Source organism: Sinocyclocheilus rhinocerous, unplaced genomic scaffold (genome assembly GCF_001515625.1).
Source record: "Sinocyclocheilus rhinocerous isolate Xijiao unplaced genomic scaffold, SAMN03320098_v1.1 scaffold2355, whole genome shotgun sequence".
Taxonomy (NCBI): domain Eukaryota; kingdom Metazoa; phylum Chordata; class Actinopteri; order Cypriniformes; family Cyprinidae; genus Sinocyclocheilus; species Sinocyclocheilus rhinocerous.
The window spans coordinates 88351-107939 of record NW_015666965.1 but is presented as its reverse complement, the minus strand read 5'-3'; the positions used below and the strand labels follow the sequence as shown (position 1 = coordinate 107939).

At 38.1% G+C, this 19589-nt stretch overlaps 1 protein-coding gene across 1 annotated transcript in view; it reads left to right on the top strand.

The window, feature by feature from the left end:
- The window catches only part of LOC107733299 (GRAM domain-containing protein 1B-like), a 76235-nt gene extending 56981 nt beyond the window's left edge, over nt 1–19254 (top strand). The window contains exons 6-22 of the mRNA XM_016544869.1: nt 6609–6693; nt 7288–7391; nt 7481–7576; nt 7659–7739; nt 9207–9322; nt 9431–9590; nt 9674–9866; nt 11170–11316; nt 12257–12375; nt 12459–12601; nt 12696–12799; nt 14709–14909; nt 15003–15093; nt 15232–15243; nt 16656–16763; nt 17432–17552; nt 17634–19254. Of these exons, the coding sequence (XP_016400355.1) occupies nt 6609–6693; nt 7288–7391; nt 7481–7576; nt 7659–7739; nt 9207–9322; nt 9431–9590; nt 9674–9866; nt 11170–11316; nt 12257–12375; nt 12459–12601; nt 12696–12799; nt 14709–14909; nt 15003–15093; nt 15232–15243; nt 16656–16763; nt 17432–17552; nt 17634–17723 (1971 nt within the window). The 3' untranslated portion in view covers nt 17724–19254. The remainder of the gene's footprint in view (nt 1–6608; nt 6694–7287; nt 7392–7480; nt 7577–7658; nt 7740–9206; nt 9323–9430; nt 9591–9673; nt 9867–11169; nt 11317–12256; nt 12376–12458; nt 12602–12695; nt 12800–14708; nt 14910–15002; nt 15094–15231; nt 15244–16655; nt 16764–17431; nt 17553–17633) is intronic.
- Nucleotides 19255–19589: the final 335 nt, after the last annotated feature.

Genomic DNA, 19589 nt, shown 5'->3' with positions numbered 1-19589 from the left:
CAAAATATTGTCTAATTATCTTTATCGATATCGATATGAAAATATTGAGATATTATTTTTTGTCAATAGGGCACAACCCTTTACTGACACAATATGATTAGCAACGGTCGCTTTGTCATGCCCAGTGTAGACAGACTCAAACTGTTGGTTTATTTCTGTCTTTTTTTTTGGCTAGTAGAAGTTATGAATGGCCGGTAACTTAAAAATTTAGTAGCCAAATTGGCTGGTGAGTGAAAAAGTTAATTTCAATCCCTGCTTCCCACAATATCTCCATCAATCTTTGCTTTCTTTTTCTGTCTGTGTTTTCTTTTTTTCTTTTCTTTTTTGTCTGCCCCTCTCTTCTCTTTCTCCTTCACTCTTTCTCTTTAGCATGAGAGACAGCACATTCTCAGAGTAAGCATGATTTTACTCTCCACGTTCTGTTCCCTCTCACACCAGTCCTTCCTCAAACGTTCAGTATGAGGACTGAAATGAGTCTTGAAGGCTTCTGTCGTTCTAATGATGGCTTTGGCATGTGTGTGATCATCTAATGATGCAATCGTAGCACCATGAACTTTACTAAACCGAATGCAAAAACAGGATGCATGGCATTAATACCCCTTTGTGAAAAAGAAGTAAACATTAGCATACTTTTAAAAAGAGTACTACAGAAAAAAAATTATATACTTTAAAGAATATATACTGTATAAGTGTGAACTGAATGTAATGTTTTCACACATTTACAATTAAATGAAAAGGAAATGTTATATAATTTAATCTTATATTAAATACAATTAGTTGAACTTAAGAGTGCATTTTGACACACTTAAGTAGGATTTCAGTACATCTTTATATGTAATTTCATTATTACTTCTCATGCCTTTGAAATATGGTTAAAGTGTTATTGCTGAATGTACTGACAAACATTGATGGTACAATAAAATATACTTTAATGTCATTTCTATTGAAAAACATGTCACATATTTAAAATATTTGTAAATACACCTTTCTAACGATGAAGTTGCAATTTAGTACTTTTAAAATATATTAAATTTAAAATGTAACATCAAGTAACACATTACAGTTAAAATGGACAAGTTCTTTACACGTGCTTTATTATGCTAATCAATACAATTAAATAAGCATACTTCTTTAATTATTTTAATCTGACATTATTACAAAGTGCCCTTTTAAAACAAAATTTAAAACTGCACTTAAGTGTTAAAAACATAGCAGTCATGAAAGTGTACTCTAAGTACACTTAGTTTTAAGTACACTTTCATTTTATTAATCTTATATTATCGGCAAGTAAAATTTTTTTTTAATGTAGTTTTAAGATTTGAAATACAAGTGCACATTGATTACAATTAAGCACACTTCTTTTTCACAAGGGCCTGCATGGCGGCAGCATTGAAGAGTCACAGTAAATAGACTTTGCATCTTTTTGATTGGCTCTGGTTCTCAGCGGTGTGATGTGATTGGTTGATTGCACTGCATCTGCACGGATGTGAGTTGTTTGATGCATACTAAATGCATACTGGGCAGGATCTCACACAGTGGTGTTGATGTTATATTTATACAGTATGTTTAGAACATTTCTTGATGCTCTGTCTGTGGCGGGTTTGTATGGGCAGTGATGATCTCCCATTGCCCTGAGAGCGCTGTGATTACATCTCAACCGTCATCATGTGAGTTCTGAGCCCGACTGACCACCGGAGTGAATGTCGGCTGCTGTACTGTGTTGCAGTTAGGCTCCGAGATGTTTGGTTTATGAGAGAGTGCTGATTATTAACAGCATCTGACTCTTTATAGGAGCAAAGCTTGTATGAATTAGCTTATTTTAAGGCAGCAATTTCACAACACATTGTTAGTTTCGGGGTAAAATTAGAAAAGTAATAAACAAAGAGTATGATTAGGAAGAGACCCAGAGCAGATATGTCACACAAAGGCCTGCTCTGTCTTTTCATTGTATGGCTGTTATCAGCACACATTTTTGGTGTGTCCTTGTCATCTAAATGATTCAAAGTTTTCTACACAAATCAACTCATCAGTATAGTTTTTGGGTTTAGTTTAAACTGTTTGGTTACCAACATTCGAAATTTCTTCTTATGTGAAAAACTTTGGGTTGATATCTATTTAGGTTTGAACCCCAATGGAAGTTAAATCAAAGTTGGGGAGGTCTCATACGTGTACTAAACCAATACATGGTTCTTAGTCTAAATGGCAGCCTACATGTGCAAAAATAATTTTATATTTTATGTTCTTCAAAAATGTTTTTAGTAACTGCAAAATCAGTCAGAGTATATACTTTCACCGGACACTCAAATAATGAAAAATGCTTGTGAACTAAAGCACTTTTTGGTATGATAATTATTAACAAACATCAATATTGACATTTTTTATGACTTTAGATATGACACATACAGAATTTAACATACCAGCTTTAGTGTATTTTAAAGATTTTTAAAAGGATAGTTCACCAAAAATGTTTGTCATCGTTTATTCACCCTCTTGTCGTTCCAAATCTGTATGACTTTCTTTCTTTTGTAGAACATAAAAGAATATATTTTTTAAAATGTCTTCATTTTTTGGTCCATACACTGGAAGTCAATGGTCATCAAAACCGTTTGGTTATCAAGATCCTTCAAAATATATTCTTCTGTGTTCAGCAGAAGAAAGAAACTCATACTCATATTTGGAACGACATGAGGGTGAGTAAATGATGACAGAACTTTCAATTTTGGGTGAACTATCCCTTTAAGGTGGACTTTTGGCTAAATAAAAAACAATTTGAGTTGCAAGAGACTAACCTCAACAGATCGCGCCCCAAAAGCTTATGTATATTTCGCACACTAGACATTAGCTGCGTTTCCATTACCCTTCAAATTGCGCAAATTGTAATTGCGAATTGAAAATACGCCTAATGGAAACGCGTCAAAAGTTTTTACGCTCGCATGAGGTGGTTTTTCAGGCAATTCGAAAAAGGAATATTTCGCAAAACTGCAATGGAAACGTTTTTTTTTTTTCCCCTGCCATTAATGCTTAGACTATTTACACTGCACACGTCTGCGGCCACTCTAGTCAACGCTTGTGTTACCAGTCATGCCACGGCACGTCCCAGAAGCTGCTCTCCGCACTGCTTCTATCAAGATACACGCATATGCCTCCTTCGATTAAATATAATGGCTAGTGTAGCCAAAATCCCATCAAAATCCATTGCCATGACTTATCGCGAGAGGAAAAAATTACGTTTTAGTCGCATAACATCGGTTAATGGATACACCGTCATTTCGCAATACTTTTTTATCGACATTTATAAAATATCGCCAAAGTTTTGCGCAAATCTGTAATGGAAACGCCCCTAATTGTCTCACTTGTCACTGTGACATTAGAGAACAAAGGGATCCCCTGATGACATTATTGGAGTCGTCACACCCACTCCTGGTACCAGCCACCGGCGTCTCTCATTATTTACTCTTTTAGTTAATAAGTAACTGACTTTACATACTCATCAGCAGGAGTAAACACACTCACACACATCCAGCTCTACATAAATCAGCAGGACAGATAGAGCTGTTGTGCTCCGCAGTATATGCTGAGGTTTCTGCTGGTCTGGATCTGCTCTGGAATGTTCCTGAGTATCTGCTTCTCCATTGAGAGCAACTATCCAGTCGCCTTTATGGATATTTATGCATAAGCGCTGAAGAGAGCATACTTTTGGGACGGAGTTGTCGCTTGCACAAGCAGAATTCCATTCTTAGCATTATGTCTGCTGCAGATCATGTGTCAGTCTTTGTTCTTGGTTATCTTTAGGCACAAATGAGAGGGAGCGAGTGAGTGTCGTTTGGGATTGAGAGATGCGAGTGTGAATTCTAAATTGGAAAGCGTAAATTATTAAAAAGAGGACCTAAGAACCCAAGGATTTGGTGCAGAGTGTTTCCGGATGGTCTTTATTTGTCGTCGTGGTCCGTTTCACACCTGTAGAAGATCTTTCTTCTCTGAAGTCTGACAAGACTGAATGCAGAAAACAAGAAAAACTTGTTTAATAAGAAGAGGAATAAGAAGAATTATGTCTTTGATGGACTAAACTCCAAGAAGAACAATCTTTGAAAGCCAACAACCAACCTGTTATGGAGATATTAGCGGCCATTGCATACTGAGGTAACGATTATCACTTGCGGAAGTAACTTTCTGTTCCTTCTTCATCGACTCTCTAGACAGGCTCTTTCGGGGCTCTTTATTTGTCGTCATGGTCCGATTCACACCGGCAGAAGACTATCTTTTGTTCTCTAAAGTCGAACAACAACAGCTGCTGAATGCAGAAAGCAAACACAAACTTTGGGGACTAAGAAGAATCACATCTTTGATGGACTAAACTCCAAGAAGAACTTGCGGAACTTGCGGAAGTAACTTACTGTTCCTTCTTCATCAACCCTCCAGTCACGCTCTTTATTGGTTGTCATGCTCCATTTCAAACCTGTAGAAGATACATTTTTCTTCTCTGAAGTCTAACACGAACAGCAAGCGAATGCAGAAAACAAACACAAATTCTGAGGACTAAGATGAATCACATCTTTGATGGACTAAACTCCAAGAAGAACGTTCTGTGAAAGCCAACAACCAAACTGTAATAGAGATATTGGTGGCCATTGCATACTAAGGTAACGATTAACTTGTGGAAGTAACGTTCTGTTCCTTCTTCATCGACTCTCTGGTCACAGTGTTCTCAGTCTGAAGAAGCATAAAGAATCAAGACGGACACACATACCCACTCTTTCCCAGCACAAACAGTGGGAAACTGGAACAAACAGCAGCATAATAAAGTATCTGTCTGCAGAGGTTACTAAAGGCCACTTGCGTGTGAGTGTGTTTTTGCACTGGAATCATGTGGCACTAGTCAGGAGAGCCCAGCACTCACACCCTGATAGATGTCACACCCTGATGAACATCTGCGATAGCGTAGACTTACCTTGAAGGAGTGAGAGAACCTACAGACCCACCCTTATCAAAAATATCAGCAGGATCTGGCAGTCTGAGCGGAGTGTCATCGATGAACTGATTGATCCGCTGGCTGTAGTAAGAGACATCCACAGAGACATGGATTCATCACTTGACTCTCAGGACGACTGGGAGACTCTTATGGAGCTGGAGGAGGCTTTGTTGGGCTGGTTAATTCAGGGTTCAGACTGGGACCAGAACTGGCAGTGGGGCCCGCGGGACGACCCGTACCAGGATGAGGACATACCTGCCGTGAGTCTGTATAAAGATTCAACAAAAGAGTATATAGCTAGTTTAGGGTACTCTGTTGATAATAATAGGCCAATGTTCAACAAAATGAATTAAAATTATATAAATATCAAAAAACTAATGTTTATATGTACAGTATAGAGTGTGTGTCTGCATATACACATAGAATTTTTTACTTTTCAGTTTTCACCCCAGTTCTTATAGTTGTAATATAAATTTATTGTATATTTTATTTCATTTATTTACTCATTTAAATTTGGTAGAAATTAGTAAAAACATAAAATTAAAATGTTGACACTGAAGTGTCTGAAGTGCTTCAATGCTTAAATACAATAATTTCATATTTTTAGGAATATAATATAATATAATATAATATTACATAGAGAGTATATTTAAGTTGATGGATGGGTGTGTGCATTGTGTAGATGATAAAACGAGGACATGATAAACGAAGGAATTATTATATTATATTATATTATATTATATTATAATAACTCATAAATTCTGTTTTGAAAATATAAGCATAATATATAAAATTGTGTGTATAACAGACAAAATACACTTCACTCAAATTGTAATGCTTTTTTATTTATGCTTATTGTGTGCATTGTGTAGATGATAAAACGAGGACATGATAAACCAAGGAATTATTATATTATAATAACTCATAAATTCTGTTTTGAAAATATAAGCATAATATATAAAATTGTGTGTATAACAGACAAAATACACTTCACTCAAATTGTAATGCTTTTTTATTTATGCTTATTTATTTATTTATTTTATTTTATTATTATTTTTTGCTTATTCTAATATTGTAAAAATTAGTTTAAAATATTCAATATTGACATTGTCAGTACAGTCTATACAAATATATGTTCAAAATATTTTTGAAACAGAATTCAGTGGTTAAATAATATAAATTCTGTATAATTCTAAAGGTATTTATGATCATTTGTTGTTTGTTTTTTTTATATCACTTCCATGGCAACAGTGTATCACGTTCAATTTTGTGAATAAGGAAACGTTTTACATGGTTGATCTTAAGACACCTCGAGATTCAAGTTGAAGTGACTGCCCTGTCTTTTCTCAGAGCATTTGTCTTTAAAGGCTGTTTACGCGCCGCTGTTACTGATGCCAGGTGTATATTCACTCATTAGCAGGAGTGAAGAGTGCATTTGTGAATGAGAAGCAGTGTGACTCTACAGTGGGAATGAACTCATTGTGGTTCATCTCGCGCTGCTGCATGGCAGAACTAACGCAGCATTTGACTGATGATCAGCTGTGAGAGTGGAAATGCTCTTAATGCACACTCTTTCTGAGTGTGGATGGACGTGTGAGTATGCGTGTGTTCCTCATCTACTGATTTTTGTGTTTTGTAGGTCCTCAGTCCCACATACAAGCAGCGTAATGAAGACTTCAGGAAGCTCTTCAAGCAGTTACCGGACACAGAGCGCCTTATTGTGGGTAAGAGCTCTCATATATTAAGCTCTTTATTTATAGTAAGTAAACTACTGTAAATTACCTAAATGAAAACGTACTTACATGCTGTGAGTCAGCATTATTTGTCAGCATCATAGACTGTGGTCAGCATGCGCGCTGAAGGGGAAACAGAGGAACTGAATTCACCTGAACACCGGCATTGTATGCGTTTTAGGAGGGCGTGGACGAGTCTTAACTTTTATAAAGAATATCTCTTTGGGTTTGAGACTTTAGTCTTTGCAACTTTAGGGATCTTTATCTATGCACGAACAGCTTGTAACAGGAAAAGTTGAAATCGCATCATATGACCCCTTTAATATATATATACAACTTTAAATTTATACTTTATATTTATCATTTTAAAACGAATTATAATTCATTAACAAGTGAAATTATAATTAAAATTAACTATATTTAATAGTTAATTTAGAATTGCATTAAATGCTTAAACGGTTTAAAGGTACTTTCTCCCTTTATTTAGAACTTGATGAATGCAAACTAAAATATTAGAAAACAAAATTATTCAATTGAAAGATGTAACAGGAGGGACATCTTTTGACCTTGTCCTGTCATTGGCAGACTACTCATGCGCTCTCCAGCGGGACATTCTCCTGCAGGGCCGCCTCTACCTCTCTGAAAACTGGATCTGTTTTTACAGCAACATCTTTCGCTGGGAGACACTGGTATGATTTACTGTAACTCAGACTTTTGGAGCTACAGCCTCCAGAGAGATTGGAGAAGAGCTGAGTTTTTGTCGTTGCGTTTCATGCAGCTTACAGTTCGGCTGAAAGACGTCTGCTCCATGACGAAAGAGAAAACCGCGCGTCTGATTCCCAATGCCATACAGGTGTGCACGGACACTGAGAAGGTGAGAGTCTTTCAGATGCCTCAGCACATTAACACAGAGGTTGTTTCTTGATGTTCATCTCCTGCTTTGCTCTTCCCTTCAGCACTTTTTCACATCGCTTGGTGCGAGAGACAGGACTTACATGATGATGTTCAGACTTTGGCAGAATGCACTGCTGGACAAGGTATGAGCACAGTATATGAGTATATACAGTATATAAAGTTTAAGTTAAGGCCAGTTCACAACAAGAAAGATAACTATAACAATAACTGTATTAGCATCCACACCAGCACATTATTATAAGCGCACTGCAGTTTTGTCATCTGCTGCTTTAAATGCTCAAGCTGTTTACAGCAGGGTGAATTCTGATTGACTGTCAGTGGTTACACTGTTCATCAGCTGGAAGAAATTGTTTAAAAATTGACTGCATCGTCCTTTTTAACCCTTTCTTCTTGCGACTGTAAAAGTCTTATCTGACTTTTGTCCATGTGATTAAGTTTTGTAATTGTGAGTGAACCTGCTGTAACGCACGACAAATTTCAGACTTTGTATCATCATCGTCATTGTTATCGTTATAGTTGTGGTGAATCCTTTTATTATAACCAACAAAATGTAAACATGATGTAATTCATTGTGCAGTGTAGACCATTTTTTGTGTTATTTTAACAGGATATTTTGCAAGAGAGCAGAGTTCAGTCTGTGAGTTTGCACTGAACTGAAGTGATTGACAACTTTAGTGATTATTAAGAGAAAGCGCTATTTGCTTTTGAATCCGAAACTGTGGTGATTGACAGCAATAACCACCGCAATGACTGATACCAAAAAGAAAAACATGCAAACATTGGTACTGTATGCCAATTGTTCTGTGTAATGTGTTTCTTTGGTCTTAATATTATTAATAAAATTAAGACCAAAGAAATACATTAGAATCACTTTGTCTTTTTGTAATTTGGTCAAAGTTACATGCTGTTTTAATGTATTATTTACATGTAATTATTGGTATCATTAATAATCAATTGATGAAGCCCACTTACATCATCCTGCATGCTTAAAATGTGCATGTTTTTTTTTTCTTTCTATAGGTTATCTCCATCATTTTCATTTTACTTTTAGTATAAAATAGCATGCATATTTTTACTTTTTTTATTTTAAGAAGAAACCAAACCGATGTATAGTTGACATTTGAGGCTTAATGCTATATAGAAAATTTATAAATGTTTTTCAGGAAGAGTGTTTTCAACTTTTCATATAAAAATTTGGCATGCAGTTGTTTCTAAAGCTATTCAAAACCTCTTTCAATGTAAATTGTGATAATCATGATTAATAATCGCAATTACAATTCCAAAGGAATAATCAACAATTATGATTTTTATCATAATCATGCAGCCCTACCTTAAATGGACAGGTTTGGACATGTTTATGCAAATGACTAACCTCGGGCACGCAGTCACTCATTTAGAATACTCCAAAATTCATCAGAACATTACTAACAATTACAAAACTTTAGAATTAGGTTAAGAACCAATTCATGTGTGTATGCATGTGTTGTGAATTAAGCTAATTTTGTCAGTACATTTTAAGCAATATTAGATAGGTTATATCTGATGTTATCTAAGCAAATATAATAAAGTGTCATATACTCTGTGTGCAGCCTCTCTGTCCTAAAGAGCTCTGGCACTTCGTACATCAGTGCTATGGAAATGAGCTGGGCCTCACTAGCGATGATGAAGACTATGTGCCGCCTGATGATGATTTCAACACCATGGGGTGAGTTATATGTGCATGCTTTCATAACTACTGTTCAAAAACCCAACATATTCAGACGTGAATGTTGCACAGATATAGCACCTAAGTGTCCACATTCTCTCTGTTCAGATACTGTGAGGAGATCCCAGCAGAGGAGAACGAGGTCAGTAATGATAACTCATCCAAGAGCAGCAGTGAGAACAAGCCAGACAACAGTTCTCCTCCGTCACACAAGAGATCCATCACACACTCCACCACACCTCCCAGCAGCACTGATACGCCACTGTCTGTGAGTATATGCGCTCATGCACGCTTTCCATTTTGGTCTTATTAAGAGACATTGTTTGAAATAGTGCCCTCTGCTGGTGTCAGTTTGACATTGCAGCTGAGGAGTACACAGACTGCCTTCCTGATGGAGATCTGCTGCCGCTCCCTCTGCTGGCTGAGGAGAGGAACAGCGAGCCGGCCAGTCCTCTGGACCCTGTGCTGCCACCTGCACTCGACTTCAACGACAATGAGGATATACCCACTGATCTCAGTGATTCCTCAGAGACAGATGATGAAGGTTTGAAAAAGAAAAAAAAAACTCTTCTTGTTTCATGTTTGAATCAATGTTTGAAACTTCATACGCTTCCAAAATATAATTTTTATATACTAAAAAATAGAATAATTAAAATGTATTTAATAATTAAAAATTGAATTTAAGTATTTGTTTATTTTATTTTAATTATATTATATCATGTAATTAAAACTAGATTGAAAAGTTTGTAGACAAACTTTAAGCTGGCTTGGAAAAGCCTAGCTAGAAAGTTTGAAAAAGTTTTAAAAGCTTGCAGTCTGAAAGTTTTCAGTTTGAAGTAGTTTGAAAGTTAAAATCGTTTTAAAGATTAAAGTTTGAATGTTTTCAAGGATAACAAAAAACAGATAGGTATAAAACATCTTGCTAGGGTACCTGTGGTGGTTGCTAGGCTGTTTCTAGCACGACTAGCATGTTGCTAACATGTTTTTAGCATGATTAGCATGTTACTAGCATGTTGCTAGCATGATTAGCATGTTACTAGCATGTTTCTAACATGGTTAGCAAGTTACTAGCGTGTTTCTAGCATGATTAGCAAGTTACTAGCATGTTGTTAGCATGTTTCTATGCTAATCCAGCTAAAACCAGTTGATTCAGTAAAAAAAAAAAACAGCTAAAAACCAGCTAAGACCAGCCTGGCCTGCTAAAAAAGTGGCCAAAACCACTTTAAAACCAGCTTGGGAGACCAGCCAAAGCAGTCAATCAGCTTCGGCTGGTTTTAGCTGTTTTTTTTTTTTTCAGTAGGGAGTTGTTAAGCTTTGCTATAGCAATAGACAGCTTAAATACACCATTCGTCTTATTGTATGAAATTCTATGGGATTTTAGGTGGTTTTGATAGTCTGGTTTACAAAAACAGTAAGCCGGATCAGTTAGAAAAGATATAGCAACCAGAGTCAGACCAGTCTGAAGGTCTGACCCGAGTTTGGTGGTTGTAGCTTTAAAAGATACATTTTAAAATTTGGTCTAAGAAGAAGAAGAAGTTTAAATAGGATTTCAGTAAGTTGGCTTTTTCAAGCCAACTTAATAAAATAAATAAATGTGAAGTGCACACTTTCACGTTATCGAAACCAATTTAAAAATGTTCACAGTTTGGAAGCAGCTCAAAGTGATCTTAATTTGTATAAATTTGATCAGTTAATTGTTATACCTTACTACATGTGGATGTCTTATTTTGGAAACATAATTTGAATAGTGAACAGTGTGAGATTCTCCACATTTTTGTCAAGATTCTCCATATTTTGATGCCAGTACTTGATTAGTGCTGTACAGCTCATCTTGCATATTTCTTCAGGGGATGAGGTTCAAGCATTCCACGAGGATCTGAACGGCCGTCAGTACATTAATGAGGTGTATAAATTCAGTGTTGATAAGCTGTACACCATCCTCTTCACCGAGTCCCAGTTCATGACAGACTTCATGGAGCAGAGGAGATTTACAGGTCAGAACACTTCAAAAAGTAATTCCTTTGTCTTTGAACTGATTGAACTTTTAGAGAAACCCTAATAGAGTGATCAAGACCATGAAGAGCATTACACGGTTGTTTGCCAAATAATTCAACTCAATTTGCATTTGAGTTTAAAGGGGTCATATGATGTTGCTAAAAAGAACATTATTTTGTGTATTTGGTGTAATGAAATGTGTTTATGCGGTTTAAGTCGTGTCCTCTTTTGGAAGGCCAAACAAAGTAGTTTCGCTTTCACAACGAAACACACGGTGGGCTAGAGTGAGCAGAGGCGGGCGGGCTTGAGAACGGCACAGCCAACGGATTCAACGAATGAGCGTCCGGCGGGCTTGCGGCAACCACATGTGACGACCCCATGACGAAGCGGATATCGTCCTCTTTTGGAAGGCCGGATTTGAGACTTTAGTCTTTGCAATTTTACAGATCTTCTTTATGCACCAAGAGCTTGTAACACTCCAAAGAGAAAGGAAAAATTGAAATTGCATCATATGACCCCTTTAAATGATTTAATTAGATTATTTTAATTATTATATGTATTGTTTTATCTATGAGCAAAACTTAACTATACAGTACATCAAGAATACTTAAGATCAGTTTTATTTTAGTATCACTGAGATACTATTATAATTTTTATACATTGTTTTTTATTTTTTTCATTCAAAAAATGTATTTTGTTGTGTGTTTTTGTCATTTCTATATATGTCTACATGGTTTTATTCATTTTAGTTTAGTTTATTTTTACTGATTTTAGTACTTAGAGTTAAAATGAAAATAAGAAATTAGCTGAAATTAGCTATATATATACTGTGTGTGTATATATATATATATAGCATTGTTTTTTTCTCATATATTTCAAAAATGTTTGTTATGGTTTTAGTTAACTATAATAACTGTGGTTCTGCACATCTTTTCACAGATGTGGTGTATCAGCCTTGGAAGAAGGAAGATGCTGGAAATCAGACCAGGGCCATCATGTACACAATTTCCCTGACCAACCCACTGGCTCCTAAAACAGCTACAGTTACTGAGACTCAGGTGAGACTGACTTCTCCTCAGTACTGTTTTGTGTGTGTGTGTTTTAATATTAATATTTTCAATGCAACTTCTCTCTGAACTAGACTCTGTATAAGGCCAGCCAGGAGAGTGAGTGCTACATAATTGATGCTGAAGTCATCACTCATGACGTTCCGTACCACGACTACTTCTACACCCTAAACCGCTACATGCTGACGCGCGTGGCCAAGAACAAGTGTAGACTGAGGTACGGGTGAACAAGACATTCGTTTTTTTATGGTCAAAGCCAAACAGAGAGAGGCAGGTGTGACTGACAATAATGTGATTCATTCGGCCTTCAGGGTTTCTACAGAGTTGAGGTACAGGAAACAGCCATGGGCACTGGTGAAGGGCTTCATTGAGAAGAACTTCTGGAGTGGGCTAGATGAGAACTTCAAAAGCCTCGGTAAGACACAATTTCACAACCGCCCAAAATCACCTTGTGCCCCACCCTCAACTTTCTTTAGCCCCAGCCTCAACCATCTAAAGATCCATCCACAACAGCTTCACTTACAACAATATTAAGTCCCACCCACAACAATGAGCTCCATCCAAAACAACATTTAACCCCACCCATAATAATATTGGGTCCCGCCCCCAACAACATTGAGCTCCATTCACAATAAGATTCCCACCCGCGACAAATTTCAAACCCCACTCACAACAATATCAGGCCCCACCCACAACCATCTTGTGCACCACCTACAACTTTCTTTCGCTTCACTCCACATTTTCCTGCAATCACTCCAACCACAACAATATAAAGCCCCATCCACAACAATACTGAGCAGCAACCACAACAAAATTGAGAAACATTGAGCTCCGCCCACACCAATATCAATTCCCATTCACAATATCGAGCTGCAAGCACAATATTAAACTCCATACACAACATTAAGCCCCACCTTCAACAAAATTGAAATTTGCCCATAACAATATCAAGTCCCACCTAGAGACCTGCACTCCCGCGGGAGGACCGCGGGAACCGCGGGACCCAACGTAACAGGGTGCGGCGTGGGACAACTCTTGATGGGCGAGTGCGGGTGCGGGCGGGAAGAGACTCGTGTGTGTGCGGGATGCGGGAGAATAAAATGATTTGCGGGACTCCCGCAAAATAGAAATTATCTAAACATAAAGTGTTTAAAACATATAAATTGTTATTTATCTGTTGCACAAAAGCAAAAAGAACAACTAATATTAACATTAAAATGATTGACATGCGCAAGCTAGGCATAGTTTCTATTTATAACACGTGTTTAAAAGGTTGCTCAATGTAGCCAATCACAGACTCAGCTGTTGATTTCTGGAACGCAATGGCCAATCAGAGGTGATTAAGTTAGAATCTACTCACCGCAGTGCTGAAATTGCGTGCTCATGAATCCTCTCATTTTAATACACGGTGTAGACATTGTGAAAGATGTTGTGGAGCTTAGGAGATATTACAGAACCATTTTATGTAAATTTCTTCGATGTACTGAAAAAAAATCTATATAGATTACTTTTATGCGGGCTTTTGCGGGCGGGAGCGGGACAAAACATGAATGACGCGGGCGGGAGCGGGACCAGATAAGATATATTTCTGTGGGAGCGGGTGGGCGCGGGACAGAATCTTGCGGGAGCGGGACTGAAAAATCCGTCCCGCGCAGGTCTCTAGTCCCACCCTCAACAGTATTGTGCTCCGCCCACAACTACATTCAGCCCCACCCACAACAATAATGAGCCCCACCAAATACAACATTTAACCCCACCGACAACATTATTGGGTCCCTCCTACTACAACACCGCCCTCAATCCACAACAATATCGGTTCCCACCTACAACAAATTTCAAGCCCCATTCACAACAGTATCAGGCCCCTCCCACAACCATCTTGACCTCTCCCCACAACTGTTTGCCATTTCACTTTCCAGCAATCACTCCAACCATAACAATATCAGGCCCCACCCACAAAAAATGGAGCTCTACCTATAACAAAATTTAACTCCACCCACAACAATATCAAATCCCGTCCACAATATTGAGCTGCAAGCACAAAATTAAACTTCACCCTCAGTATTGTGCTCCACTCACAATATTATCAGGTCCCACTCTCAACAATATTGAGCTCCACACACAACATTAAGACCCACCCACTACAACATTGAGTCCCAATCACAGCAATATCGGGCAATATCACAAATTTCTTCCACTTCACTCCACATTTTACATTAAATTACTCGTTCTGTTGTGCAGAATGTTTTGTTGTCACCACTTAAAATTAATACCAGAATAAATCAGTATTTAGTACCAGTAAACAAGTGTTGCTGTTTTGTCAGAACTGGAGTTAGGAAAGATAGAGGACGCTCTAATGGAAAGCCACAGACTGTCTCCTAATGCTAAAGCAGTCAAGAACTCCACCCTAAGGCGGAGAAAAAGACCCCCCGCCCACCTGCGCACAGCCCATCTAGATGAGACCCTCAGTCCTGTGACCACACCAACAGACGAGGAGGTCATCCACCGCATCAAACACGTGGCAGGTGAGTTCATGCACATCCAAATATTATCAAACACAAAAGATATTAGCTTTAAATTTATAGGACTGGTTGCATTTTCATGTACTCCACCCACAGGTTCCACTCAGACAAGACACATTCCTGAGCACACGCCAGGGGGCGGGATTTTCTGCAACCTCTCTAAACCACTACTCATCATCAGCTTTGTGTAAGTAGTACTTCAGTATTTTCTATACTCTTTTAATCAATACTAATATAGTTTTGCTTACTTTTTTAAATATTTTTATAAATGTGACTTTTTTCTTTCTTTTTTTTTTTTGGTTTTGCCTCTTGTGGTTGGCCTTAGGATCTGTATAAGGTACATTCCTTTACTGATTTCAATTCAGAACTGATATCCATTCAGAAAATCCCATCTCTATCCTGTCATTCTAGTCCATTTTCTCAGTGCCCCTCTATCGGTCTTAAGACCTTTCCACACTGAGCGCGATGCGAAAAAGTGAGGCGAATCGCCGACGAACGGTGCTTTCACACCGAACGCGAAGCGAATGTTCGCCTTCTGCTAATTCACGCCTGCACGCTAGGTGGCGCCGACCAACAATGCATTTTTCCATATGTATCTCGTAAATGGATTTAACATCATCCGCTGCTCAATATACAGCATTAAATTAAGATAAACAAAGTTTGGTTCTACCCCAGAAACACAAACTATCTATAATGCTTACAAGAATAGGCTACATCCTAAAATATAATTAGAAGTACAATTAGCATCAAGCTACACTTGAAAATGTATGTAATTATTAATGTATTTGCTTACCCACTTTAAACCATCATCGAGTGCTTCTAATAAATTCCGATTGTGATCTATAGTTGATTTTGATTAATAAGCAGACACATGCACTCTTTGTATGTTTAATAACGCTACACTGCTAATATTTGTCATAAACATCCTTTATTGCTATAAAAATACCATGAGCTGCATACAAAACACATGCAGAAAATATATTGTCATAATCATGTCTATTTGCTTTCATATTTCATGTGTAGAAAAAGAGTGAATGCACTCTGACTCATAACACTCGCGTATGTGGAAGAAAACGGACGGTGCTCTACTGTGATTACATAATTCAGTGGACAAGTAATAGAAATGTTATTCTGTATAAAGAACATGTGAGAATAAATCTGTTCTCAAATACCAACGTTAACAAGAACTCAGCATCCACTCTCATCTCTTATCCGGGATACTCTTCTTTGATGTTTGTTTACACTGGTTTTTGAAACAGCGCCACCACTCTCAGCCTTTTGTGCAACAGCAGCTGCTCCGGTCACGTGATCCTAGCTCAAATCTTATTGGACGGCCCGTGATTTCGCTTTGTGAAACTGAAAAGATTAATCAGACTGGTTCAAAAAAAAAACATTCGCATTTTTCAGTGCATGAATATTCGCGGTCTATGTGGAAGCATCCATAGAAATCTATTGTTTTATTCCAGCGTGTCATCGCGTCCAATACTCATTTCGCTTTTTCGTGCTCAGTGTGGAAAGGCCTTTATGCTGCACTTCATTGACAAGTCTGTGTGTAAAGTGTGTTTCTGTGGACAACAGTGGGAATATCTCATATTTGATTTTGACTGGAATGCAGCAAAAGTATCTGTTCTGATCAGTGTCTGATCATGTTCACTCTACTCATCACAAATCCAGCGTTTGTCTTTTTTTTTCACTGAATTTGTCCATGTGCTTTATTTTATAATGTGTCTGTTTGTTGTCCCTCTGCAGTCTGGTGCTACTGGTGTTTTTGAATGTGATGCTGTTCTACAAACTCTGGATGCTGGAGTATTCTGCACAAAGCCTCACCAGCTGGCAGGGCTTACGCCTACATGAAAGGTACAACACATACTACAACTGCTTCACACCTACAACAATATTGAGCCAAGACCCACCCAGGATGGTATTAAACTCCACCCACAGCAATATCACCACCAGCTTCACCCACAAAGCCAAGCCACATCCACAACAATATTGAGCCACGCCCATAATTATGAGCTCCTCCCACCGCACCAAGACCCACCCACAATGGAATTGAGCTCCACCGACAACAATGTCAAATCACACCTACAACAATATTGAGTCATGACCATAGTTATGAGTTCCTCCCACAACACCAATACCCACCCACAATAATATTATGTCAGTCACAACAATATTGAGCCACACCTCCCACAACATCAAGACACACTCATTATGTGGTTCGACTAGGTGAGTTCGACTTGAAGTGGTAATTGAGGTCTATCAAACCCCACCCACAATATTATTAATCTCCACCTACAACAATACCAAGCCACACCCACAACAATACTGAGTCACGCCCACAAAAATTCAGAATCACACAAGTCACGCCCACAGTCGTGAGCTCCTCCCACAACATCACAAGCACAAGTTTGGACTGCACTCGACCCTGCTAAAATTTAAGTGTCTATACATTCCTAAACTCGCTTGACAGACCTGTGCAGATCACTGAGTAGTGGTGTTTTTGTTACCATGGGGTTTAGCAGTAAACTGCCGCAGACACAGATGGAATGGGCACAGCTCCTGGAGTCCCAGCAGCGCTACCACGACGCTGAGCTGCAGAAATGGAGAGAAATCATTAAATCTTCAGTACTGTTATTGGATCAGGTATAAAATATGTTTGCATACACGCTGAAGCGATTTGATTGAGCTTGATTGTAAAATGACCGCATCTGTGTCTTCACATAGATGAAGGATTCCTTACTGAGCCTACAGAAAGGTGTGGGTCTACGAGATTACAACTCAGACTCGGACGAGAAGAGGAGTCGATATTACTGACACTTACCCTCCAGGCCACCAGGGAGCGCTGTGCAATGTAGAGCCACTTATGAGAACGAAAGGCAAAAAATAAAGGGCCCAAATGTGCGTGTATGACTATGCATACTAAACAAAAGAGACACTTGATAGAGACCAGAAGAAGAAGAGATGGACCAGAAACTGCCATCGGCCAATCCAAGTGGACAGCAAGCCCACAGGAAGTGGGGCCATATCTGTCCCATGGAATTGTGGGACGGCTAGAGTCCGAATGGGCTCACCACTGTTCCAGCTTTCTTTCAGGTTCTCTTTCTGAGGATGTTACTGTTTGCAAAGTAACGGAACGGACCTGAGGAAGAAAATGAAGAGCATGCTTTTTATTTTTTTTAGCCCTCCTTTCTTTTGAAGTGTTTTTATTGGTACAAGGAATGAGGAAAATTATCTTTTAGCTTGATTTTGACCTGTAACGGCACAGCTGCCCTGTCCCTTTTCCCACTTGTGAGAGTTTTGCACAGAAAGCATTATGAAATCTAGTTCACTCATGCCCTACAGTAGTATCAAGGCTGGTTTCCTTGATAATTCTGCGAAAATTATTAAGGAAGTCAAAACTAGTTTCCGCAAAATGGGCCACTTGCGCTAAAAACAGAGACCTTAAATTTCGGTGAAGCGTTAACCATTAAGCTAAAGCGTTTTTGCACCAGAGAAAAACTGAACAGGGACACCGCAGCCAGAAAGATGGATAAACATTGTTAGTTTTTGATTACTAAACTGTGATATCTCCTGCTTTATTTGAAGATATACATGAATATGTTTGAAATATATACTTTATTCAAGATTTAATATATATTTCAATATATAGAGAGAGGTCATTGTAGATATTTATTGTTAATTTATGTACATAGAACACTTATCAAAGCTCTAGAAGGAAAGAGTTTATAATTATTAAACTGCGTTTTATTCAGTGACACGCACAAGCACGTTTGAGACGTGTCCGTGTGAGCATGTGCGTGTGTGTCGTAAGTTGATCTGTGTCTATTTTGGTGAATGTAAGAATGTTCGTGTGATGTTTTAAATCATTCCACTTGTACGTCTTGTGTCTTCCTCCCGGCACATGAAGCCAAACTGCCTTTTTCTTGCCCAGCAGCTCAGTCCACTGGGCATCTGTTTACACATCCGCCTGGCTTCAGAAACCGAGCGGTCAGAAAATGACCATCCAGCTCGGCCAAGAACCCACACACGCATGCTTTCTCTGCTGTGGCACCATTCCTGTTTTTTATTTAGCATGAGGTGAGAGTCTGGACCAGGAAGCACTGCAGGAAACGGCACTGGACACACTTCACATTTTAATTGAACCGATAGCCCATATTTTGTCATTTTTAAATCAGTCAAATAAAAGGAAAGTTATGTGAGGTGGTAATGACATAATTTTTTTTTCACAGAGCACAAGTGCTCTAGCCTATAAACCAAATATAGTATTTATACTAGATGGTAGAATTTATTTATATATAACATAAAATGCAACGATTCCCTTTTTATGCAGACAGAGGACAATGTAAAAAAAGTCGTGAGACGACATGAAGAGAAGCGGCACTTTACATTCAGGCATTGTAGGACAAAGTCTGATATATGAAATATATGTTTGCTGGTAGAATATATGTGACCCTGGAGCACAAAAGCAGTCTTAAGTCGCTGGGGTATATTTGTAGCAATAGCCAAAAATACATTGTATGGGTCAAAATTACTGCTTTTTTTTTTGTGCCAAAAATCATTAGGATATTAAAGGGGTCATATGATGCTGCTAAAAAGAACATTATTTTGTGTATTTGGTGTAATGAAATGTGTTTATGCGGTTTAAGGTTAAAAAAACATTATTTTCCACATACTGTACAT